The following is a 19,372-nucleotide window of genomic DNA, read 5'->3' on the forward strand; positions in this document are numbered from 1 at the left end:
CATGGAGCCAGCCACCAGGTCAGACATGCTGAATCTTTCCCAGTAAGCCACCACTCGTGGTGCTATACAGATTATTAGAAATGGGTTAATCAAGATGTGAGAATTAGTCAGTAACTAACTCTCTAGAGATAATGGGCCAGGCAGTGTTTAAATGAATACAATTTGTGTGTTGTTATTTCTGGGGCTAAGCTAGCCGTGCGGGAGCCGGGTGGGACGAAAAGCAGGCCTGCCCACAGCTCCATACTACACTTGATAACCAGATTTGCTTCCAGGTTCCATGAAAGACTATTTCAAAAAATGAAATGAAGAGTGATCTAGGAACCTACCTGACATCAACCTCTAGCCTACACACACACACACACACACACACACACACACGAATGCATGCATATCTACACAAAGAAAAAATGATTTTGAAAAGTGAATATAGTCTAAGAAGTCTTCCCCAACACCACCCATCAATGCCTGAGGCAAGTGGAAGAGCTGGCACTGAGACCATAAGAGTAGAGAGCTGTCCCTGCCCCTCATCGGCTGCAGCACTTAGGAGAGTGGCCTCTAGGACAACAGGGTAGGGCTGGCCCTGAAGGTGTAGGTGTAGGAGAACCTTCCCTGAGGATGCAAAATCAGGAAAACTGGCCCTGCCTCTTGCTTATAGCTACAAGGGGTAAACTAGCCAAGTAACACAGGAGAGCTCACCCTGGTGGTGAGGACAAGGGAGAGCTGGCAGGCTGATCAACCCTGAACCACCCCACCCCAAAATCCACCCCATCTGTGATGTGCTGAAGCATGGGGGTTGGGGGAGCCAGAGTGGGGACTATTGATCCTTCGGACCCTGGGCTGCAGGATCTCCATGACACAGGGCAGGAACAGGATGTCTAGGAAGAATCCTAGTGATGGCCTAGAATAGATGGTGTAGCAGAGACCAGCATCCTCAAACCAGACCAATGATTCTTTGCAATGAATGCCTGCATGTAAAAACGTGTGGATAAAGCTGCTGTGTCACACTGCAGCTCCCATAACAAAATGTTTTCTTTTCTCTTTCTCTCTTTTTCCCCTTTTTTTCTCTTAAATTTTATTTTGTTTTATTCTGGGGGCAAGGAGGGAGATGGGTGAGATCAAGAGGCATGATATAAAAAACACAAGAAATAAATGAAACACAGTTAAAAAATAATCTCAAACCATAAAATGGAATATTGATTAATGTGACTACATTTAAACAAAATGTCAGTTTGCAAAGAGCAAAGTCATATCACAAAATAGGGAAATGGATCTGCACAACATAGATACAGAAAGATACAGAAAATTAAGAAGAAGAAAAAAATAAAATGGGCAAATGACAAACAGGCATCAAGAGGAATTTATGAACATGAATAATCACATAACTCAGGCTCACACACCAGTGCAGGTGGGCTGGGAAAATGATGAGACCTCACCCTCATTACAACACTCTACGACACCAAGAGTGGGTGAGGATACAGGGTGAACAAAATATTTTTGGAAAAATGCACACTCTAGATTGCATTTATATTACACTGTGAAATTTCATCTCCTGCAAATGTCATAGAAGCTACAGCCATGAAATCTCACCAGCACGACTGCCTCGACAAGAACTGAATGAAGACAATATCAGTACACATGCTAACATGAAAGGGGAAATCTCATGGGGCTTCAACCCTACACAAGGAACTGCAGGCAACTAAGGAGTGCTGAGAGCAGGAGAAATAGTCTTCCCCAGGGAAGACTCCCCCAAATTGGCTATCCAGTACCTAGTGGTCAGCTCTGAAATGGTCTGCATACAAGAAACCTTATATGGACTGAGCAGGCTGCACATATATTTAGGAATATATGCACATACACATACATATGTAACAACAATTAAAGAAATAAAGGCCAGGAATTTGAGAAAATTCAAGGGGAAGGGATATAGTGAAGAGTCAGAAAGAAGAAAGGGGCAAGGAGAAATGATGTAATTATACCTTAATTAAAAATGTAAGTGTAAAATTAAGGCAGTCCTGGTGGCACAAGTCTATATTACTTAGGATGTGGACGATAATAAGTTCAACACCTGTCTGAGCTACAGAGTGAGTTCAAGGTTAGCCTGAACAACTTAATGAAACCCAGTCTTAAAATAAAAGGCAAAAAAGTATACTGAGACTATAGCTCAGTGGTAGAGTGCTTGTCGAACTCATATAGGGCACAGGCTCACTCCCCAAAACTTCAAGAAAGAAAAAATTAAAAAAAAATAATCTTTATTCTTTTTGGAGGGTTTTGAGACAGGGTTTCTCTGTGTGGCTTTGGAGCCTGTCCTGGAACTCACTCTGTAGACCAGGCTGGCCTCAAACTCACAGAGATCTGCCTGCCTCTGCCTCCCGAGTGCTGGGATTAAAGGTGTGCACCACCACCACCCGACTAAAACTAAATAATCTTAAGTACATATATTCACTTAGGTACACACCGCTTATGTTTTAAGAAGGGAGATACACATATTTACTTAGCAGAACTATTCAAATTATCAGGAGGGTAAGAGCACCAAGTATGTAAATGTGTTCACCTTTGTAGAGGGCAGGAGAAGCTGCCTTTAAGGAGGCACCTTCAGAGTGAGAGACTATGATAAAGTTCAGCTGGAGAGTGGGGACATGGGATCATTATTACTTTAAAGCTAAATATGTACATTTCATATGCTCTTTTCATAAAGATATTCAAATGAATTTTTACAGTAAAGAAGAAAAGCTTTCAAACCTAAAAACCTTCCCAAGAATGGAAATACCTTAGGGTGGATCATTTTCTCAGTGAGCACAGGATCTAATTTATGGTTAGTCTGAACTAAAGGTCAGTTTGAGAAGGGGGGTAAAGGTGGAACCCAGGAGTAATCAAAACAAGTTGGTGTCAGAACCTAAGTCTCTGTGTGCATGTATATGTTCATGTGTGTGTTTGCGAGTGCTTGTGTATGTATCTATATGCGTGCATGTAAATGTGTGTGTTGTGGAATAATCTTTTTATACACTGTGAAAATGTATCTTTGCCAAGGCGTCTTCTGATTAGCTTAATAAAAGAGCTGACTGGCCAATAGCTAGGCAGGAGATAGAGGAGGGATAGTCATACAGAGGAAGCCGGAGAGAAGGCTGGAGTCTCTGAAGACTTGAGCATATGCAAAGAAAAACAAGATGACCGTGCCATATTGAAAGAATATATTGCAATGTGGCAGATTGTAGATAAGAAACACAGGTTAATTTAAAATATAAGAGTTATTTAGAAACAAGCCTGAGGTATTGACTGAGCATTTATAATTAATAATAACCTTCTGTGTGGTTATTTGGGGAGCAGCTGTCGAGACAGAGAAACTGTCTACATGTATGAGTACATGTACATATATGTGTGAGTGGTGTGTATGTGTGTGTGCATGTTTATGTACACATATGAAAACTGTATCTGGAAAAAGAAGCACTGGAATAAGATTAATGAGAAAAATTCAGAAAATGAGAATCTACAGCACATTATATTTATAAATATGTGTGTGTGCATCAAACAGCACATATTATATAAAGGTATGTATCAAGCAGCACGTTATGTGTGTGTGTGATACAGTACACGTGTAACCTAATAGAAATTTGTGGTTTTGTTTCATGAAGACAAGGGCTGTGAAAAAATATCCCTCACAGGGTCACATGTTCAAACACGTGGTTCTCCACTGGTGGCACCAGGTGTCAATGTTGTGGAACTTTTAGGAGGAGGAGGCTTGTTGGAGGAAGGGGGTCAATGGGAGTGGACCATAAGGTTAAATATCCAGGCCCTATTTCCTGTCTGCTCTTCCTGCTTTCTGTCGATCACCTCATGTTTCTGAGGCCATACTTCCCTATCATGGTGGACTGTCTCCATTCTCAAATCATAAGCCCAAATCAGCCCTTTTATTTAAGTTGTTTTTCTCAAGTAGTTCATCACGAAGACAAGAGAAGGAACTAATACAGCTAGGTGTGGTTACTTTTTAAACAGGAGACAATAAGCAGTATCGACCATAAACAGTAGCCCAGCTCTATGGCGGGTTTCAAAGTCAACTTCCCACTTCAGTAGCCAGGAAGCAAGCAGGATCATGATCTGAAATGTACTCTGCACCCTCCATGACTATGGAAAGAAGAATGTGGCATCGTCTCTGGATCTGACCTCTGTCTCGAGCGACTCTTCACCCACCAGCTTTTCCACCTCCTCCTGTATATGACTGGCCAGTCGTTCCAATCATCATAGCCAGCCACACCCTCTGTCGTGACAATCCTGACAGTGTGACCTGACACAGGGAGTTCTCCCATGTGAATGCCTGGCGCTGGGGATGTGGTCCTTTTGCTAGAGAGACACAGCTCTGTTCTACTCTAATTAATTTCCATTTCACCAGAACGTTCTTTAGCTTCTTTGGCATTATCTGTATTTCCAAAACACACAAAGGCAAACTCATTCAAACACTTAGACTGCTGGTCATATACAACATCAGTAATGGGAATCACCTAAAGAATATGTCTTTCCAATCCTTTTCAATAGTGTACAAACTCAGCTCATACGATCCAAAGCAGCATTCCCTGATCCCCAGCGTGACAGATCTGAGCAGACACGGGAGCCAGCAGCTGTGCCCTCTGAGACACTCTCAGCTCTAGAACCAGGGAGTGGGACTGATGATCTTGCACCACACCTTTGAAAGCTTCTTCCATAGAAAAACCTAGAGTTGGATCTGGGCCTGGACTTTGATCTAAGATCTAGAAATAGCGCTTTCTGATTACACAGTATTTCTTTACTTTGATTTATTTTCTTTGATCCACTTCAAATTCTTACTTGAATCACAACCCCCATACAATGCTCATTACTGGTTGTCCTAGTAGATCTCAGGTCTGGGGACTTCACACCCCCACCACTTCACTCCATACACATTACTGGTTGTAAAAGGGACCCCAGGTCTGAGTACTTCACATCTCCCCCCACTTCACACCATGCACATTACTGGTTGCATAAGGGGCCCCAGGTCTGACTACTTCACACCTCCCCCACTTCACACCATGCACATTACTAGTTGTAAAAGGGACCCCAGGTCTGGGGACTTCACACATCCCCCCACTTCACACCATGCGCATTACTGGTTGTATAAGGGGCTCATATCCACTCTATTTCTTAAATCCATTTCTCTCATTCCCAAGCTTCAAGGACGCACTTAGCAAACTTGTTAAATTATAACTTCCACATCTTCCTTCTTCAGTGTTAGCCCATTCATCACAGTTCTGCTCATAACCGTATTATATCCACACTGCGGCTAATTTCCCCTCAAAAACAAAACCAGAAACCTAAAACGTCCTAGCCTAAAATTCCCACAAATGCCTTTTCTACAAATAGGAATTTCTTATATTTACTGTGAAACTAAGATGGTGTTTGTTTCCAGGCAGCCCAAGTTAAAACTTTATTTCAAACATTTTCGTACAGTATTATTATACTGTCAGTTTTTGTCAAATTATAGAACAGTAAATTCTTACATTGTATCTCAAGTTTTTGAGGAAGTTAAATTACCAGAAACAAACAAACAGAAAGGCTGACACTGCTGCTCTGTCTGGTAGCTGTCCTCCGGCCTGGCGGACAGGCTGCTTTCTGGGCTCCTGTTTCCGATACTCCTCTGTACCGTTTCCCTCCTACACCAGCGCACTTCATCTGCTTTTCCAGTCCAAGGTGACTGGGTTTATAGGCATTGATTTCTCTCACCAGCTTAGTCCTAGATAGGCTTGTTGTGACAATGTTTGGCATCTCTTCTAGCTTCTAGTCCTCAGTCAATGGGCAGTAGGAACAACCAATCCTGACTTAAATCCTAGTTCTAGAACACAGAAACCCGTGGTGCCTCTGGCAAGTTCCTCGGGGTCTCGAATCTCAGATTTCCCAATCATGAAAACAATAGTAATAATGCCCACCCTTGAAAAGTTGTCTCTTCAATGCTTACATAGACTCAAACTCCCTACATGCAGACTCGGGTCAGGTGGTGGATTCTCAGCTGTCCACACACGGGCTTCCCAGTGGTGTCTCCAAATATCCTCAACACCACCTCAACAGCACAAGCGTTTCTGTTCTCTAGCCTCCCTGATCTCTGCAAGACCTAAATGGCAGGGTCCCCTCAGTGAACTCCTCATCTCAAGAGTTCTACAGGTCCCGAGCTTTTATGTGCAGATTTGCAAATGCCATTCTTGTTCTTTACTTGGGAATCACTGCATTTCCCAAGTCTGGGTTAACTGCTTTGTCTCAGTTTTCTCCTTTATAATGTCTGGTGACAGTTGGCAGGAAGGGCCGATGCACTGTTCTTTATGCATCAGCAGACTGGTTTCTCGTAAGAGTAACCTATGACTTCTTCTGAGAACCTGATTTCCCTACCTTACATCCTGACTCATTCTTTTGTAAAAACACTCCACAGTATTGTGCTATGAAAGGTAAATCAGAAGAAAACCCTAGCTTCTAACCAAGGTTCTCTAACTTACAAAATATATCACTTAAACTATGTAATTTATCTTACCAGTGACTTTCACTTTTTTCCCATCTATAAAATAGATAGTAAACACAATTATTTAAAAGGCTGAAGACCAAACAGGATAATTCAGCTGAATTTGCACTGGCAATGTAGTTCTGCATAACTGTGGACAGAATCATCCATCGACTCAGAGGAGGTCTAAAACAGAGGGGAAGGAAAAAGAATCTCAAATCAAGTTCCCGGATGGAAATTCCGATCTATCATTTTCTAGCCCTGTCATTTAGCATGAAAAGTGAAGATTACAGTGTCTGCCCCCCATGAGGTTATTTCAATGATGTAGGCCTCTACTGCTATCATTAGATACCTACTGTGTGTTAGGTAGACAGTACTATACCAGGCGCTGTAAATAAAATGGAATTAAGGCAGAAATGGCTAATATCTTTGTTAAAATGTCTACCTCTTATTACTACAAATCCAAATAATATGTTTTATACACACTGCACAGCAAGTGAAAACCTAAGGAGTGAAGCATTTCCCGTAGGATATTGAGGTCACACCCCACAATTTCAGTGTTTATTTTTAATAGGGAGTTTCCAGTGGACATATAATGACTCTGGCATTTTCCTCCTAATTTATCACTTACATTTATATTGCCCTGATGACTTTGGGGTAAACTGTTTGGAAGATGATTCTATCAAACATAAATGAGCTAAGAGACTGTTTCTCAAAATAACATCATAGATGACCTGCTCCTCTGCCACCTACTAGTCAAAAGACACATTTCTAGGCCCTACTTCAGACCTGTTGACTCAAAACCCCTGGATGAATGCTGAAGGAATCTTCATTTCTATTGATTTTCCAATTTGTTCTTATGGAAATCTCACTTAAGAATGGCATTGGGGAAGGGGCTATCTAAGAAACCTGTAACCAAATACTGAAGAATGATGACCCAAAGCATAATAAAGAATTCTTAGAATATATTTCCACGTGCTTGGCTCCTAGCAGGGTGGAGTCCATAATCCAATCCAAAGATCAAGACTAAAATCCGAGTTGAACATATGCACCTTCATCGTGAACGGTCAAGTGTCCAAATTCCTATTCCAGAACACGAACAGGAATGGAAAGGGACACCAGAGACCTCTACCCAAGTTTTCAAAAGAAGCAAAGACTGTGCCTGCAATATTGAAATTTGGGCTTGGTGGTCTGGGAAAATGAAATTGCTTCTCTTAAATTTAGTCAAATACTGACTGCCTTCTCCACCTCTCCACAGCAACCGGGAATCTAGGGTACTCTCTCAAATGTAAGCCTTGCCCACAGGAGTAACTGATCTTGTGACCACCACATCAACAGAAGGCAAGGAGACATTATGATCTTTTGACAAAAGGAAACAAAAATAACCAACTAAAAGGTACATCTATCCTCTTAGTAAGACAGAAATAGAACAGGAGACAGAGAACCAAGAAGCAACGAACTCCTAGTGGGCGTGAACTTTCAAAACAATAACAATGCAAAGCCAATAGAACACAATGTTTTTCTATATACCACCTGCCTGTGGTTTGAGATCCGCGCTGGTTCGGATCATAAAATGTGTTTATAGGTTTTTAGTTAAGATGCTGATGTGCTAACTACTGTGCCTGCAAGAAATCGAGAGCCCAACCCCACAATACCGCCCAGGCGCCCACACTCCTCCAGATAGGGTCCGGAACAGCACAGCGGGCGGGGCGCGGTTTTTCTCGCATCGCTGTGCTCCTCTCCGCTCTGCCTGCGTGAGCACCGCCCACCCACTCGCGCGTGAACCCACTGGGCCCAGCCCTTCCTTAGGCCCGGTGCTGAATCATGAACCCAGTATCTCTACAAGGTAAAAATCGAAGAACAAAGCCAGTCTTGAGGCTAGCCTAATGAAGGTCTGTGTTGGGCGGCAGGCTAGAAACCCCAACTCTGCTCGCCTTCTTCTCCATTCCTCCACTAACCCCAAAATGAAGTAAGTGTGCAGTGCTAGGGACTCTCAGGAGGGTACCCCATCTCCCAGGCTGCTGAGACGCTCTGCAGCACAGTGTCCTAGCTCGCGCGCTCCGCCTCATTGTTTCACCACCCGCCCAGAGCCTGCCAGCATCGGAATAAGCCCTTGCCCCAGAAAGCGGGTTGGGGCTTTGCCCGCTCCAGATCGACCATTTGCCCGTCTTCGCCTGCAAACACAGCCCTAGACCACCTTCTGCGCCAACCTTCTAACCTGGCTCTTAGGGCGGAGCCCAGAGTCCCCAGAGGAGCCGGGTGGGTGCTGTCCAAATGCTGGGAGGAGGCGGCGCGGGATAGGGAAGGAGCCCGCAGGCCTGGCCTGCACCAGGCTCAGCACCGGTGACAGCGCGATTCATCGGAGCAGTGAGCTGTCTCTAGCTGCAGAGGCAGGCACCCAGTACCAGAAAACAGAGGACTAGACCCTGTGAAGGCTGCCCAAGTTACTGACTGCTACTCACCCCAACTGTTTCTGTCCCTGCGGCTCTTGGCCATGGCGGTCCGTAGGCTGGCGGTGGAGAGGCGCTGTCACTCCTCTTGTGGTCTTCTCCAGGGCCGCAGGTTGCCAGCAGTGAAAGGCTCTGTGCCCGCTCTGGGCGCAATTCTCTCAGACTCGGAGGATGTTGCTGTGGCGCTGGTGGGAAGGACTGGGGAGGAAAAGGGAGGAGAAAGCAGATGAACCAAGCTCAGCATCACCAGCTGGAGTTCACACAAATACCAGCGTCACACCCTCTGTACCTTGGCCCACCCCCAGACTGTGAAGACAGTGACAGACTATATACTGCAATATTCCCAACAAACACACACACAAATAAACAGCACCCCCTGGCACACGCAGAATTTAAAAGCATTATCTAGTGACAGAAATACAGAAACCATCATTATTCTGGCTGCTCCAATACACACTAGCAACATTTTGACAAATAAAAGCACTTTGCATTATCCTCCAGCATCTTTTAAGTTTCGTTTTAAAAGTAAGGTCATATTTTAAAAAGAAGACAGTGTGTATTCTTGTGTATGTATACTAAGCAAGTCTGAGTCTTAAAATTAGGCTAATTTAGATCAAAGCTAGAGACTCACTATGCTCTGTAACTGTCCAATGTCTAATGAGCATCTCCCCAGAGTTGTGAAGCCAGTCTGAAGTTATATATAGTCTGATAGCAAATGTGAAGAGAAATCAGGTACAAGATGCTGTGGCACTCAGAAAGGCTGGAGGCAAATTACAAGGAAAAGCGAAATGCAACAAATACTAAAAAAAAATCCTTACTCCTTTTTAAAATTTGTTTTTGATGTTTCTGCCTCTCTGTGCAAACTTTGGTGTGGTCAGCATCCTCCAGACCCATCCCTTCACACTCTTCGATCATGAGGTATTTCCATCCCATTCGCCTCCTCAGTTTTGTTGCCTACACTCTGCTGACCCACACACCGCCAGCCTCTTAATGGCCAGATCCATGGTCCCTACTTAGGGTATTATTAAAGCAACTCACTTTTGTAAAACCCATTTCCCCTTTAGTGGAGTAATTTATGGGTTACTGAAATTGGACATTGCAAAAAAGTTTCAGTAAATGACTGTGGATATAGTATGTCTTCACCTGTAGCCCGAAGACTTTTTATCTAATGATTTCAACAATCCTGGTATTCTTGTTTGAATTATTTATATTAAATATTTTAAATGGAAATTTAAAAATAATTCTGTAATTTATTTTACATTATACAGTTAGCAATTCTCTCTTTCAAACACACACACACTTTTATATATTGAGCAACACTAGGGTGGTTTGAATGATATATCTCCCAATAATCTGGGGCATATTTGATTTTTAGTTGGTAACATTATTTTGGTAGGTTTACCAGATGTGGCCTTGCTGAAGGAAGTGTGTCACTGAGGGCAGGTTTTGAGAACTTGCTTGATGCTTGCAGGCAGAGTCTGGTACTTCCTTGAACTAAACATAGGATTACTACATAACTCAGCAATTCTCCTTCTAGGTGTGTCTCCTAAAGAAATTATAATGGAACTCAATACAGAAACTTGTATAGCAATGTTAGTGTTAATAATATGGAAAAAGTAGAAGCAACTTGTGGTTTGAAAGAAAATGACTTCCACAGGCTCATAGACAGTGGTACTATTAGGAGGTGTGGCCATGTTGGAGGAAGTGTGTCACTAGGGGGTGGGCTTTGGGGTTTCAGATGTTCAAGGCAGGCCCAGTGTCACTCTCCCTACTGCCTGCCAGTCCACACATAGAACTCTTGGCTCCCTCTCCAGCACCACGTCTGCCTGCATGCTACCATGTTTTCTACTACGAAGATAATGGACTAAACCTCTGGACTGTAACCCAGCCCCAGTTAAATGTTTTCCTTTATGAGAGTTGCTGTGGTCTTGGTGTCTCTGCACAGCAATAAAGCCCTAAGTAAGACTGTTGAGGGATATTTGTTTACACTGTGTGAAGATGTGTCTGTTTTGACTCACCTGACTAAAGCACTTGATTGGTTTAACAAAGAGCAATGGTCAAGAGCTAGGCAGGCGAGAGTGAGCAGAACTTCTGAGTAGAGAGAGGAACTTGGTGTTAGAATCTGGTGTGGCAGGAGATTCAGCAAGACACAAAGGGAGTCAGAAACACACAATGGAGAAGAGGCAAAAAGCCACGTGGCAAAATGAGATTAATAGAAACAGGTTAATTTAAAGTTATAAGAGCTATTTGGGAACAAGTCTAAGCTAAAGGTCAAGCTTTCATAATTAATAATAAGTCTCTGTGCCATTATTTGGGGGTTGGAAGCCCAAAGAAATTATAGGAAAAAATTCACTATATAAGACACAAATCAAATGCCAAATAACTAACGGGTAAACAAATATGGTGTATCCCTACAGTGGAATACTATTTATAATGGAATACTATACATGCTACAACATTAATAAATTTTGAGATAAAGCTCTTGCACCTCTAACATCTTATTCTATAAACTGTTATCTACTCTTTATCCTCAATTTATTTTTCTTCTGTTGGTCCTTTGTCATATTCATTTTACCTTATCACAAGTAAAGTCCTTCCTAAATCAGTAGTTTTTCCAATACTGATGCCCAAACTTGCAGTTCCCTCTATATTATAGAGTCTATGACATACCGTCTATGTTATAGAGTCTATAACAAGCAATTTTGAAGAGGTATTTGTATTGATTAACATGCTTTTGCATGTATCTCAAAAAGACTTAAATAAAATAGGCTATTTCTCTCACGAGAAAATTTGTTGGAAGACAGGTTGACCTTAGCTAATTCATCAGCTCAACATATCATAGATTATACTTTTTAGGAAATAAATTGGGCTGCTGTAAAACAAATTCTAGTGGTTTAACTAAGAAAAATATTTCTCTCTCATGGAAGGAATATCATTAACATTGAACATGGTGCCTTTAAAGACCACGATTTGTCCTTTCTTCCATCCTTGGGGCTTCCCTCGTACGATCCAGGCTACCTGTTCTCCTGAGCATTAGTATTCTAGCTAACGTTGAGTATTGATGCGATCCAGACATAGTCTCCTCCCTTTGTGCAGCAACAACCAACGTCCCTGTAGTAACTAGGAACAGTAACACCAACCAATGCAGTGATCCTTCTCTGGTCTGTTGGTTCGTGGGCCTGAGGACAAAAAAGCAGCTGTGTAGTAGCTTCAATTTCTCAGTTAATAGAAGTGTGATTCACTTATATGAGGAAAGATATCTGTCCCTTGTCGAGTGGGGCCTTCAAACCCACCAAGCCCCGTGTATAGAGACAAAATTACAGAGAATAAACTATAAGGACAAAATTATCCAAGAATTATTAGGAATAATCTAAGAGCAATGATACATCTAACCGTTGGTTCACAGGCCCATGAATTCTGACCATGGATTATAGACTGCAGAATATGAACACTGGGTGAATTTGTATGCCATATCTTCTCAGAGACCACATCTCAGTTAGCAAACACCCACCCCCATTATATTAATTAGCCATTTCTGACTCATGGGTGTGAGGCCAAAGCACCTAACTCCACAGGCAGACCATCCCGACACACTGCATTCTTAGCAAACTCCGTTTCTTGTCCAAAGACAATGCTGTTTGTGGCAGTGAAGAATGAATATGAAACAAGATGTCCTATGAGCCCGTGGGGGACGACACCAGAAGGGGCTTTACGGACAGGAAAGACAAACCGTGTGCAATATATAACTATTTCTGTGGAGGCAAATCGCCTTTCCCATCATCATAGAGAAGATCTAGTACAATTAAATTACCACCAGATGACTGACTGATCTGGACAACAATATCAGACATGGGTCTCTGTAATGGCCTCTGCTGTAAGCAAGTAAACACTCCATGATGACAGTACTGGATTATACTTGGCAATCAGAAATCCATACTGTTAAGTAGACTATTTACCTTAAGTTCTCATTGCCATGTGGGGCAACTAAGCAAGCACTACAGTGACCGGGCTAAGAGACAAGCTGGCTGACATCTACAGGGCAGATCTCTTGAGGAATCACTTATCAGGGTGGATACCCTCGGGTGGGGGTACTACGGTTCACAAATATTTTCACATTTTGTATAATTCTAATAACCCTTCCACAATACCATATCTACTGATTTCCTTAATTTTAATCTTCTTCTTTCCAAGTCACTGGCTAATCTATTATCTACTGTGCATAAATCAATATTGATTCATTCCTCAGGCCAGTTCTCCTTCCTAACAAAAAGGTCAATGAAATGTACTGCTCAACACTGTAGCCACTGGGAGAATTTCTCTTCATTGTCATTCCTCTGTGTGGAATCGGGGCCATAAATCAGCAGCAAGCTGCTTCACATTGGTGCTAACACAGAATGCTAACTGATCATAAACCAGGCCTGCACACATTCTTCCTCTGCTTAATGACCCTGAGCCAGGGTGGACGTCTAATGTGTAAGTAGAAGAAAAGGGGTATGGGGTATGGGTGAGAAGGGCGGATGCCATGGAAGTTTGTTAGAAATTTACCTGTGCTTCCAGACTGTGCCAAGCTTTCCCAGGATGCACTATTTCATTCAGCAGTGGAATTCTGAAGCCTGCACTTAGGATTTGGTGAATTAGATCACACGTAGTTCCTAAAGAGCAGTCTACGTCACACAGTCACTTAGTATCCCACAGTCTGCTGTTAAACAGTCACCAAATGCCTGGCAGTAAGCTAAGTGTTCTCAGTGGTGTAGATATCACAGATCTGGCAATGTTCATATCTCAAAATCCTATATATCCTTAGTGCTGCAATTCTCATTTGGGGTTTGCCAGAAACTCTATATGATATGTGTGTTTACCATCAAGCCTGTTGAGTCCTAAAGCCCAAGTATCAAGACATTGTATGGCACAGGCAGGAGTTATGTTGTTCAAGGTCCCATGAAAACTGGCAGTCATGCTACCTTAACTGTCATAAACCCTTCATCCGGCAACTGATGGAAGCAGATACAGAGATCCACAGGGAAGCATGGGGCCAGGCTTCTGGAGGCCAGTCCCAGAGAAGGAAGAATGATAATATGAGCAAAGGGGTCAAGACCATAATGGTGATACCCAGAGACAGCTGACCTGAACTAGTGGGAGCTCACTGACTCTGGACTGATAGTGGGGAAACCTGCACAGGATCACACTAGGCCCACTGAATGTGGGGGACAGTTTTGGGGCTTGGGCAGTCCATGGGGTCACTGGCAGTAGGACCAGGATTTATTCCTAGGGCTTGAGGGAGACCTTGTTCAACCTAGTTTTTGGGGGGAGGGCCTTGGTCTTGCCTGGAAGTGATGTGTCAGACTTGTCGACTCCCCACGGGAAGCCTCACCCTTTTTGAGGAGTGATGGGGTGAGTGGGAGGAAGAGTGGGGCAGGAGGAGGCGAGGGAGTGGGAATAAGGATAGCTATGTAATGAGAAAAGATTGCATTAAAAATTAAAAATATATAGAAAAAAGAAAACTGGTAGTCACGTGTTGTGCGGGAAAGGATCAAAAAGCAGTGAATGCAGTACAAACTCCAAATAGAACAGCTGAGCACATCACATCATCCTCTGAGATGGACAAATTTATGCACTAGGACCACATGGATTATTCTGGCATAAGGGTAATCTGGTTTTGGTTTAAGGAATGAATTAAAATAATTTTGTCCAGTTTATGGATCCTAAGTTCATGGATCTCCGTCTTGGGTTCCTAAATAGCCATGACTATATGTATGAGATCACACCTGCCTTAATGGTCTTCCTAAAGTATGTAGGATGGTAGATACTTCCCGTACCTCAGGCCATATTTATAAAATGGAATCAAAATAATAGACTGCCATGATGTTCTTCTAGATAGCAAGGAAACAAAGGGCAGTCTAGAATTACAGTGTGTCATTGAGCAGACAAGGTATAACAGCTATCACAGCCTGAGGAAAGCAGAGTGCTTCAGATTATCCTTGTTTAACAGGAACTGGAAAAGCTACACTCTGGGCTTTCGGTCAGCAGTCATGCTCAGGCTACCACGTTGATATTTATTGGCTCTAGAAAAGGTCCTAAATGCAGTACAAGTACAAGTTAATTGATTGTACATGTTTGTGTGCGGTCTACATGTGTTGAAAAAAAAAACAAAAATAAAACAGGGAGCTTCCCGATGTTTGTTCACTAACGTGTATATATGTGGAGGACAGTGATTGACAATTTCTTCCTCAACTGCCTTTTTATTTTGTTGAGACAGGGTCTCTCAGTGATCCCCAAACTCACTGCTTCAAGTAGACTGACTGACCAGCAAGCCGCTTGTCTCTGCCTCCCTGGTGCTGGAGCCACAGGTGATACCACCATGCCTGGCTTACAGATGATGCTGGGGACCTGAACTAAGGTGGTGAAGTACTTTACTTGTTTCCAATCTCCAATGCTAATTTGTCTATTTGGGATGGTTTGGAAGTGTCCACCAAAGTTCATATGTTGCAAACTTAATCCTTACTATAACCATGTCAAAAGATAAGCCCTTTAAGGGATGATTAGCTTATGAACGCTGGGTCCACTTAAATTCTTTAATGATGAGCTTCCCTCATCTACCCATTTCACACTAGCAAGGTCTTGTCCTCCTGCCTTCTGCTAAGTGACACTATAACCACAGGCTTCACCAGATGCCAACACCTTGATATCTGTATAGCCTTCAGAATTAAGAGATATTCTCAGTCTGTGATATTCTGTCATAGCAACAGAAAGCAGACCAAGACACTACCGGATGGACTAAGCAGATGTGTTAAAAGACAAAAGGCTCTCTCAGATTTAAAATTTTTATTTTTTTCGATTTCACCTAATGCCTAGAATGGAGTTAAAGATGGTGAGCCACCATGTGGGTACTGAGAACCACACCTGATCTTAGAGCAGCAAGTGTTCTTAACTTCTAACCTTCCCTCTAGCCCCCTCTCAGATTTTTAACAAATGCACGAATTTCTTTCAGATCTTTAAAAGTGACACTGATTTCCCAAGTGGTAAGATTTGAGTTCTACCTTAGGCACGGGGGTCACACTGGTCCTTTCAGTCCTACAATTTCACAGCCCTAACATCCGCAAGCCTCTTGTCGCGTCTCCTCTGTGCAGTGTGCCCATTCTCACATATATCTCAGCATTTATCGTTGCTTCTTGTAGACCTTTCAGGAAAGACGTGAGCCAGGACTGCATCTGACTTCCTCAGCCTCTGCTGGGGTCGCTGGAATCCTGATATGTTGCACTGCTTCAGGGATTACGATGTACAGACTGCTATCCTCTGACTGTCTGAGAATTTCACACTCCTCAGCTCACATCCATCCTGGTGAAAGGCCATGTCTCCGAGGGACAATCATCATGTGTAACCATCGGCAGGATACTTCCTCAAAGAAACCTGCCTTCCACCCCTTAATCAAGGGATTCCAGGTTTAAGAACTGGCTTACGACCAGATGTTAAATAATGTTCCGCATCTCTATTATAGTGACCAGTTCCTTTTCTGCCCACTGTTCCTCTAACTCTTCTACTCACATATAGTAGCAATTAAATAGGCTCCTGGCTTCATTTGTTTCAGGGGTCTGAGGATTCACAGGCCACCACCACAATCCCTTGTAATCAAAATACCGGTTATCACTTCTTCTTGGGAGTCATCAATAGTAACTGTACTCAGCATGTGTTAAATAGTTATGTCTTCTGCCCTCTACAAGGATCTCCCTGCGTTACTGTGGCAACATCATCTCCAACCTACTGAGGACAGTCACCAGAGAGGTTGGCAAGGATATCTCTGCTCTCACTCAATGCCTTAATTGGGAAAATTCTATGGGCCCTCCCTGAAGGTGTTTCTATTGTGGGGTGTTTTATCTTTTGGATTTTTGAGGGACCCACCATCCAGCTCCCAAAATAGTCACTCACAGAGGCTTATTATTAGTTATGAATGCCCAGTCTTAACTTGACATGCTTCTTGCTAGCTTTTCATAACGAATCATCCCGACTGCCTTTTGCCTATGGGCCTTTATCTTCATTATTTCTGTACATCTTACTTTCCTTCTTACTGTGTCTGGCTGGGTGGTTGGCCCCTGACCTCCTCTCCTTGTTCTTGCTGCTCCTCTTCTTCCTCATTTCTTCTATTTACACTCTCTGCTTGCCAGCCTTGCCTATCCTTGCTTCTCTCTTGCTATTGACTGTTCAGTTCTTTATTAGACCATCAGGTGTGTTAGACAGGCAAAGAATCACAGCTTCACAGAGTTAAACAAATGCGGCATAAACAATAGTCACACACCTGAAAATAATATTTCCCAGCAGCACGCACAAAGCACAACTATGCAGGGCGAACACAGTAAAGCACAGGGCAGTCTTCTTTTTAATCACTGTGATGTAACACTTGACAAGAAATACCCGAAAACTTAACTTTCAGAGCTTATGAACTATGGCCAATTGGCTCCATAGTTTTGGTTGTGTGCTGAGGGATGGTATCACGGCAAGACTGAAGCAAAGCCGCTCCCCTCACAGCAGCCAGGAAGGAAAGAGAAATAGAGTAGGGAGTTGGGCACAAAAAATACCCTTTAAAGGCATGTTCTCCGTGACTTGCTTCTCCAATGAGGTCTACCTTCTAGTTTCCAATACCCCAAAAGTCCATTCAAACTTTGACACTATCAATGACTCAATCCACCATTTAGGTCAGAGTCCTCACAAACCAACCATCTCCATGACTGGATCTAACAGCTACGAATAAAACCTTCCACACTTAAGCATTGGAATATACACTTCATATCTAAAATCCATATTTCCATCTTCCTGAACCTACCTTTAGATGAGATGAGGGAAACTCTGACACTTCCATATAGAAACTGCAAGCTGTTGCAGTGGTTTGGATGAACATGGCCCCACAGGCCCATATATTTTACCATTTGGTTCACAGTTGGCAGAACTGTTTGGGAAGGATCAGGAGGTGTGGCCCTATTGGAGAACGTGTGTCACTAAGGGTGGACTTTGAGGTTTCCAAAGACAACTGTGATTCCCAGTGACTGTCCTTTCTGCCTGGTTGATCAAGATGCAATCCCTCAGCTGTTCCTCACTCCACCATGAACTCTGACACTTTGAAACTGTAAGCCAAATTAAAACTTTCTTTAATAACTTGCCTTGGTCATGGCTTTTTTTCATAGCAATAAAAAAGTAAGTAAGACAGCCATTATTAAATATTAGCTTCATCTAACCCATGTGGAAGGACTTCCAGATGCTCAAGTCAACACACAGATCTCAATTCTAGGCAAGCATTTGGCAAGATTCTATAACATCTTCAGGTATATGAACTCTTACATCCAAGACCAGGCTCGAACCTCTCCATCTGAGCTATGCTGAAACTCTAACTCATGGTCAAAACTTTTATCCTTACTCTTAATCTGCTCAAATGCCCAAGCCCTGGCACAAGGTCCCAGATCATCCCCTGCAGTGCCCTTACCTTAGCCTAACAGACATAGATCTTGAAGTTACTGAGTTTCAGTTCTGTAGCCCTTGGAGTCAGGCACCAGCCTTGATCCTTAGCCAATGATGGCTGGCAGTTATAAGAGACAAGGGGTTTCTTCAAAGCTATCACAAAAAAAAAAAAAATCTTCAGAGTGTCTACGCATGTTTGAAGTACAACTCAAGTCTCTCAGTTTCCACCCCCTGCCCTGCATACCATCTGTTTGTGTGTGTGCACGTGCATATGTATGCTTTCTCATAGAACCAGTCAGACAAAACTAAATGACATTACAGTTTTAGTAACCGTTATTATCATTAGCAGCTGAGTGCTAGGGATTCAATGCTGATGTCACGCCTTCCAACGGCGCTCCATTTCATGTCACTACTAAAGCCACTCGGGCTCCTCCACACTGTAGAACATTATTGCTTCACTTCCCTCTGCTGGTTTTATGCAGTTCATCACCAGACAGGTAGCACCATCCCTGAGTGCAATCTCAAGGGTCTTTTTTTTTTACACTATTTCCAACTCACATAATTTTATCAATCAGGGTTTGAAGAGAAAAAGAAGAGAAAAAGAACTTCTCATAAAAGTAAAGACAGGTTAGGTAAATCAAGAAGTCAGTGTCCCACCTTCCCTGGGTGGGCACTTGAACCAGAGACCTGTTGCTCCATCTTGGTGGCACCTGTGTGTGACATGGAGCATCCATTCATGTCACCTCTCATCCTTCAGTGTCCGCACATAAGCAATGCAACAGCTGGGCCACTGAGGTCCACCCACCACCCAACAGCTGGGCCACTGAGGTCCACCCACCACCCAGCAGCTGGGCCACTGAGGTCCACCCACCACCCACAGCAAACAACTTAAGTATACCAGCATTCCTTAAACTATAGTCTGACACCCCCTGTGGGAGGAGGGTATCCTTGCCTTACGTTTTTTTTTTTAATTTTATTTTTTAAAACA

The 19,372-nt window shown here is 43.0% G+C and overlaps 1 protein-coding gene across 4 annotated transcripts in view; it reads right to left on the minus strand.

Annotated features, from left to right (window-relative positions):
* Window positions 1-19,372, minus strand: part of Atl1 (atlastin GTPase 1) — a 74,540-nt gene that overhangs the window by 47,512 nt on the left and 7,656 nt on the right. For all 4 annotated transcript variants that reach the window (XM_048415448.3, XM_087911784.1, XM_048415447.3 and 1 more), the window contains exon 2: window positions 8,953-9,138. In XM_048415448.3, coding sequence (XP_048271405.1) covers window positions 8,953-8,986 — 34 coding nt within the window. In that variant the 5' untranslated portion in view covers window positions 8,987-9,138. The remainder of the gene's footprint in view (window positions 1-8,952; window positions 9,139-19,372) is intronic.

The sequence above is a fragment of the Myodes glareolus genome, chromosome 11, assembly GCF_982192425.1.
Source record: "Myodes glareolus chromosome 11, mMyoGla1.1, whole genome shotgun sequence".
NCBI classification, from domain to species: domain Eukaryota; kingdom Metazoa; phylum Chordata; class Mammalia; order Rodentia; family Cricetidae; genus Myodes; species Myodes glareolus.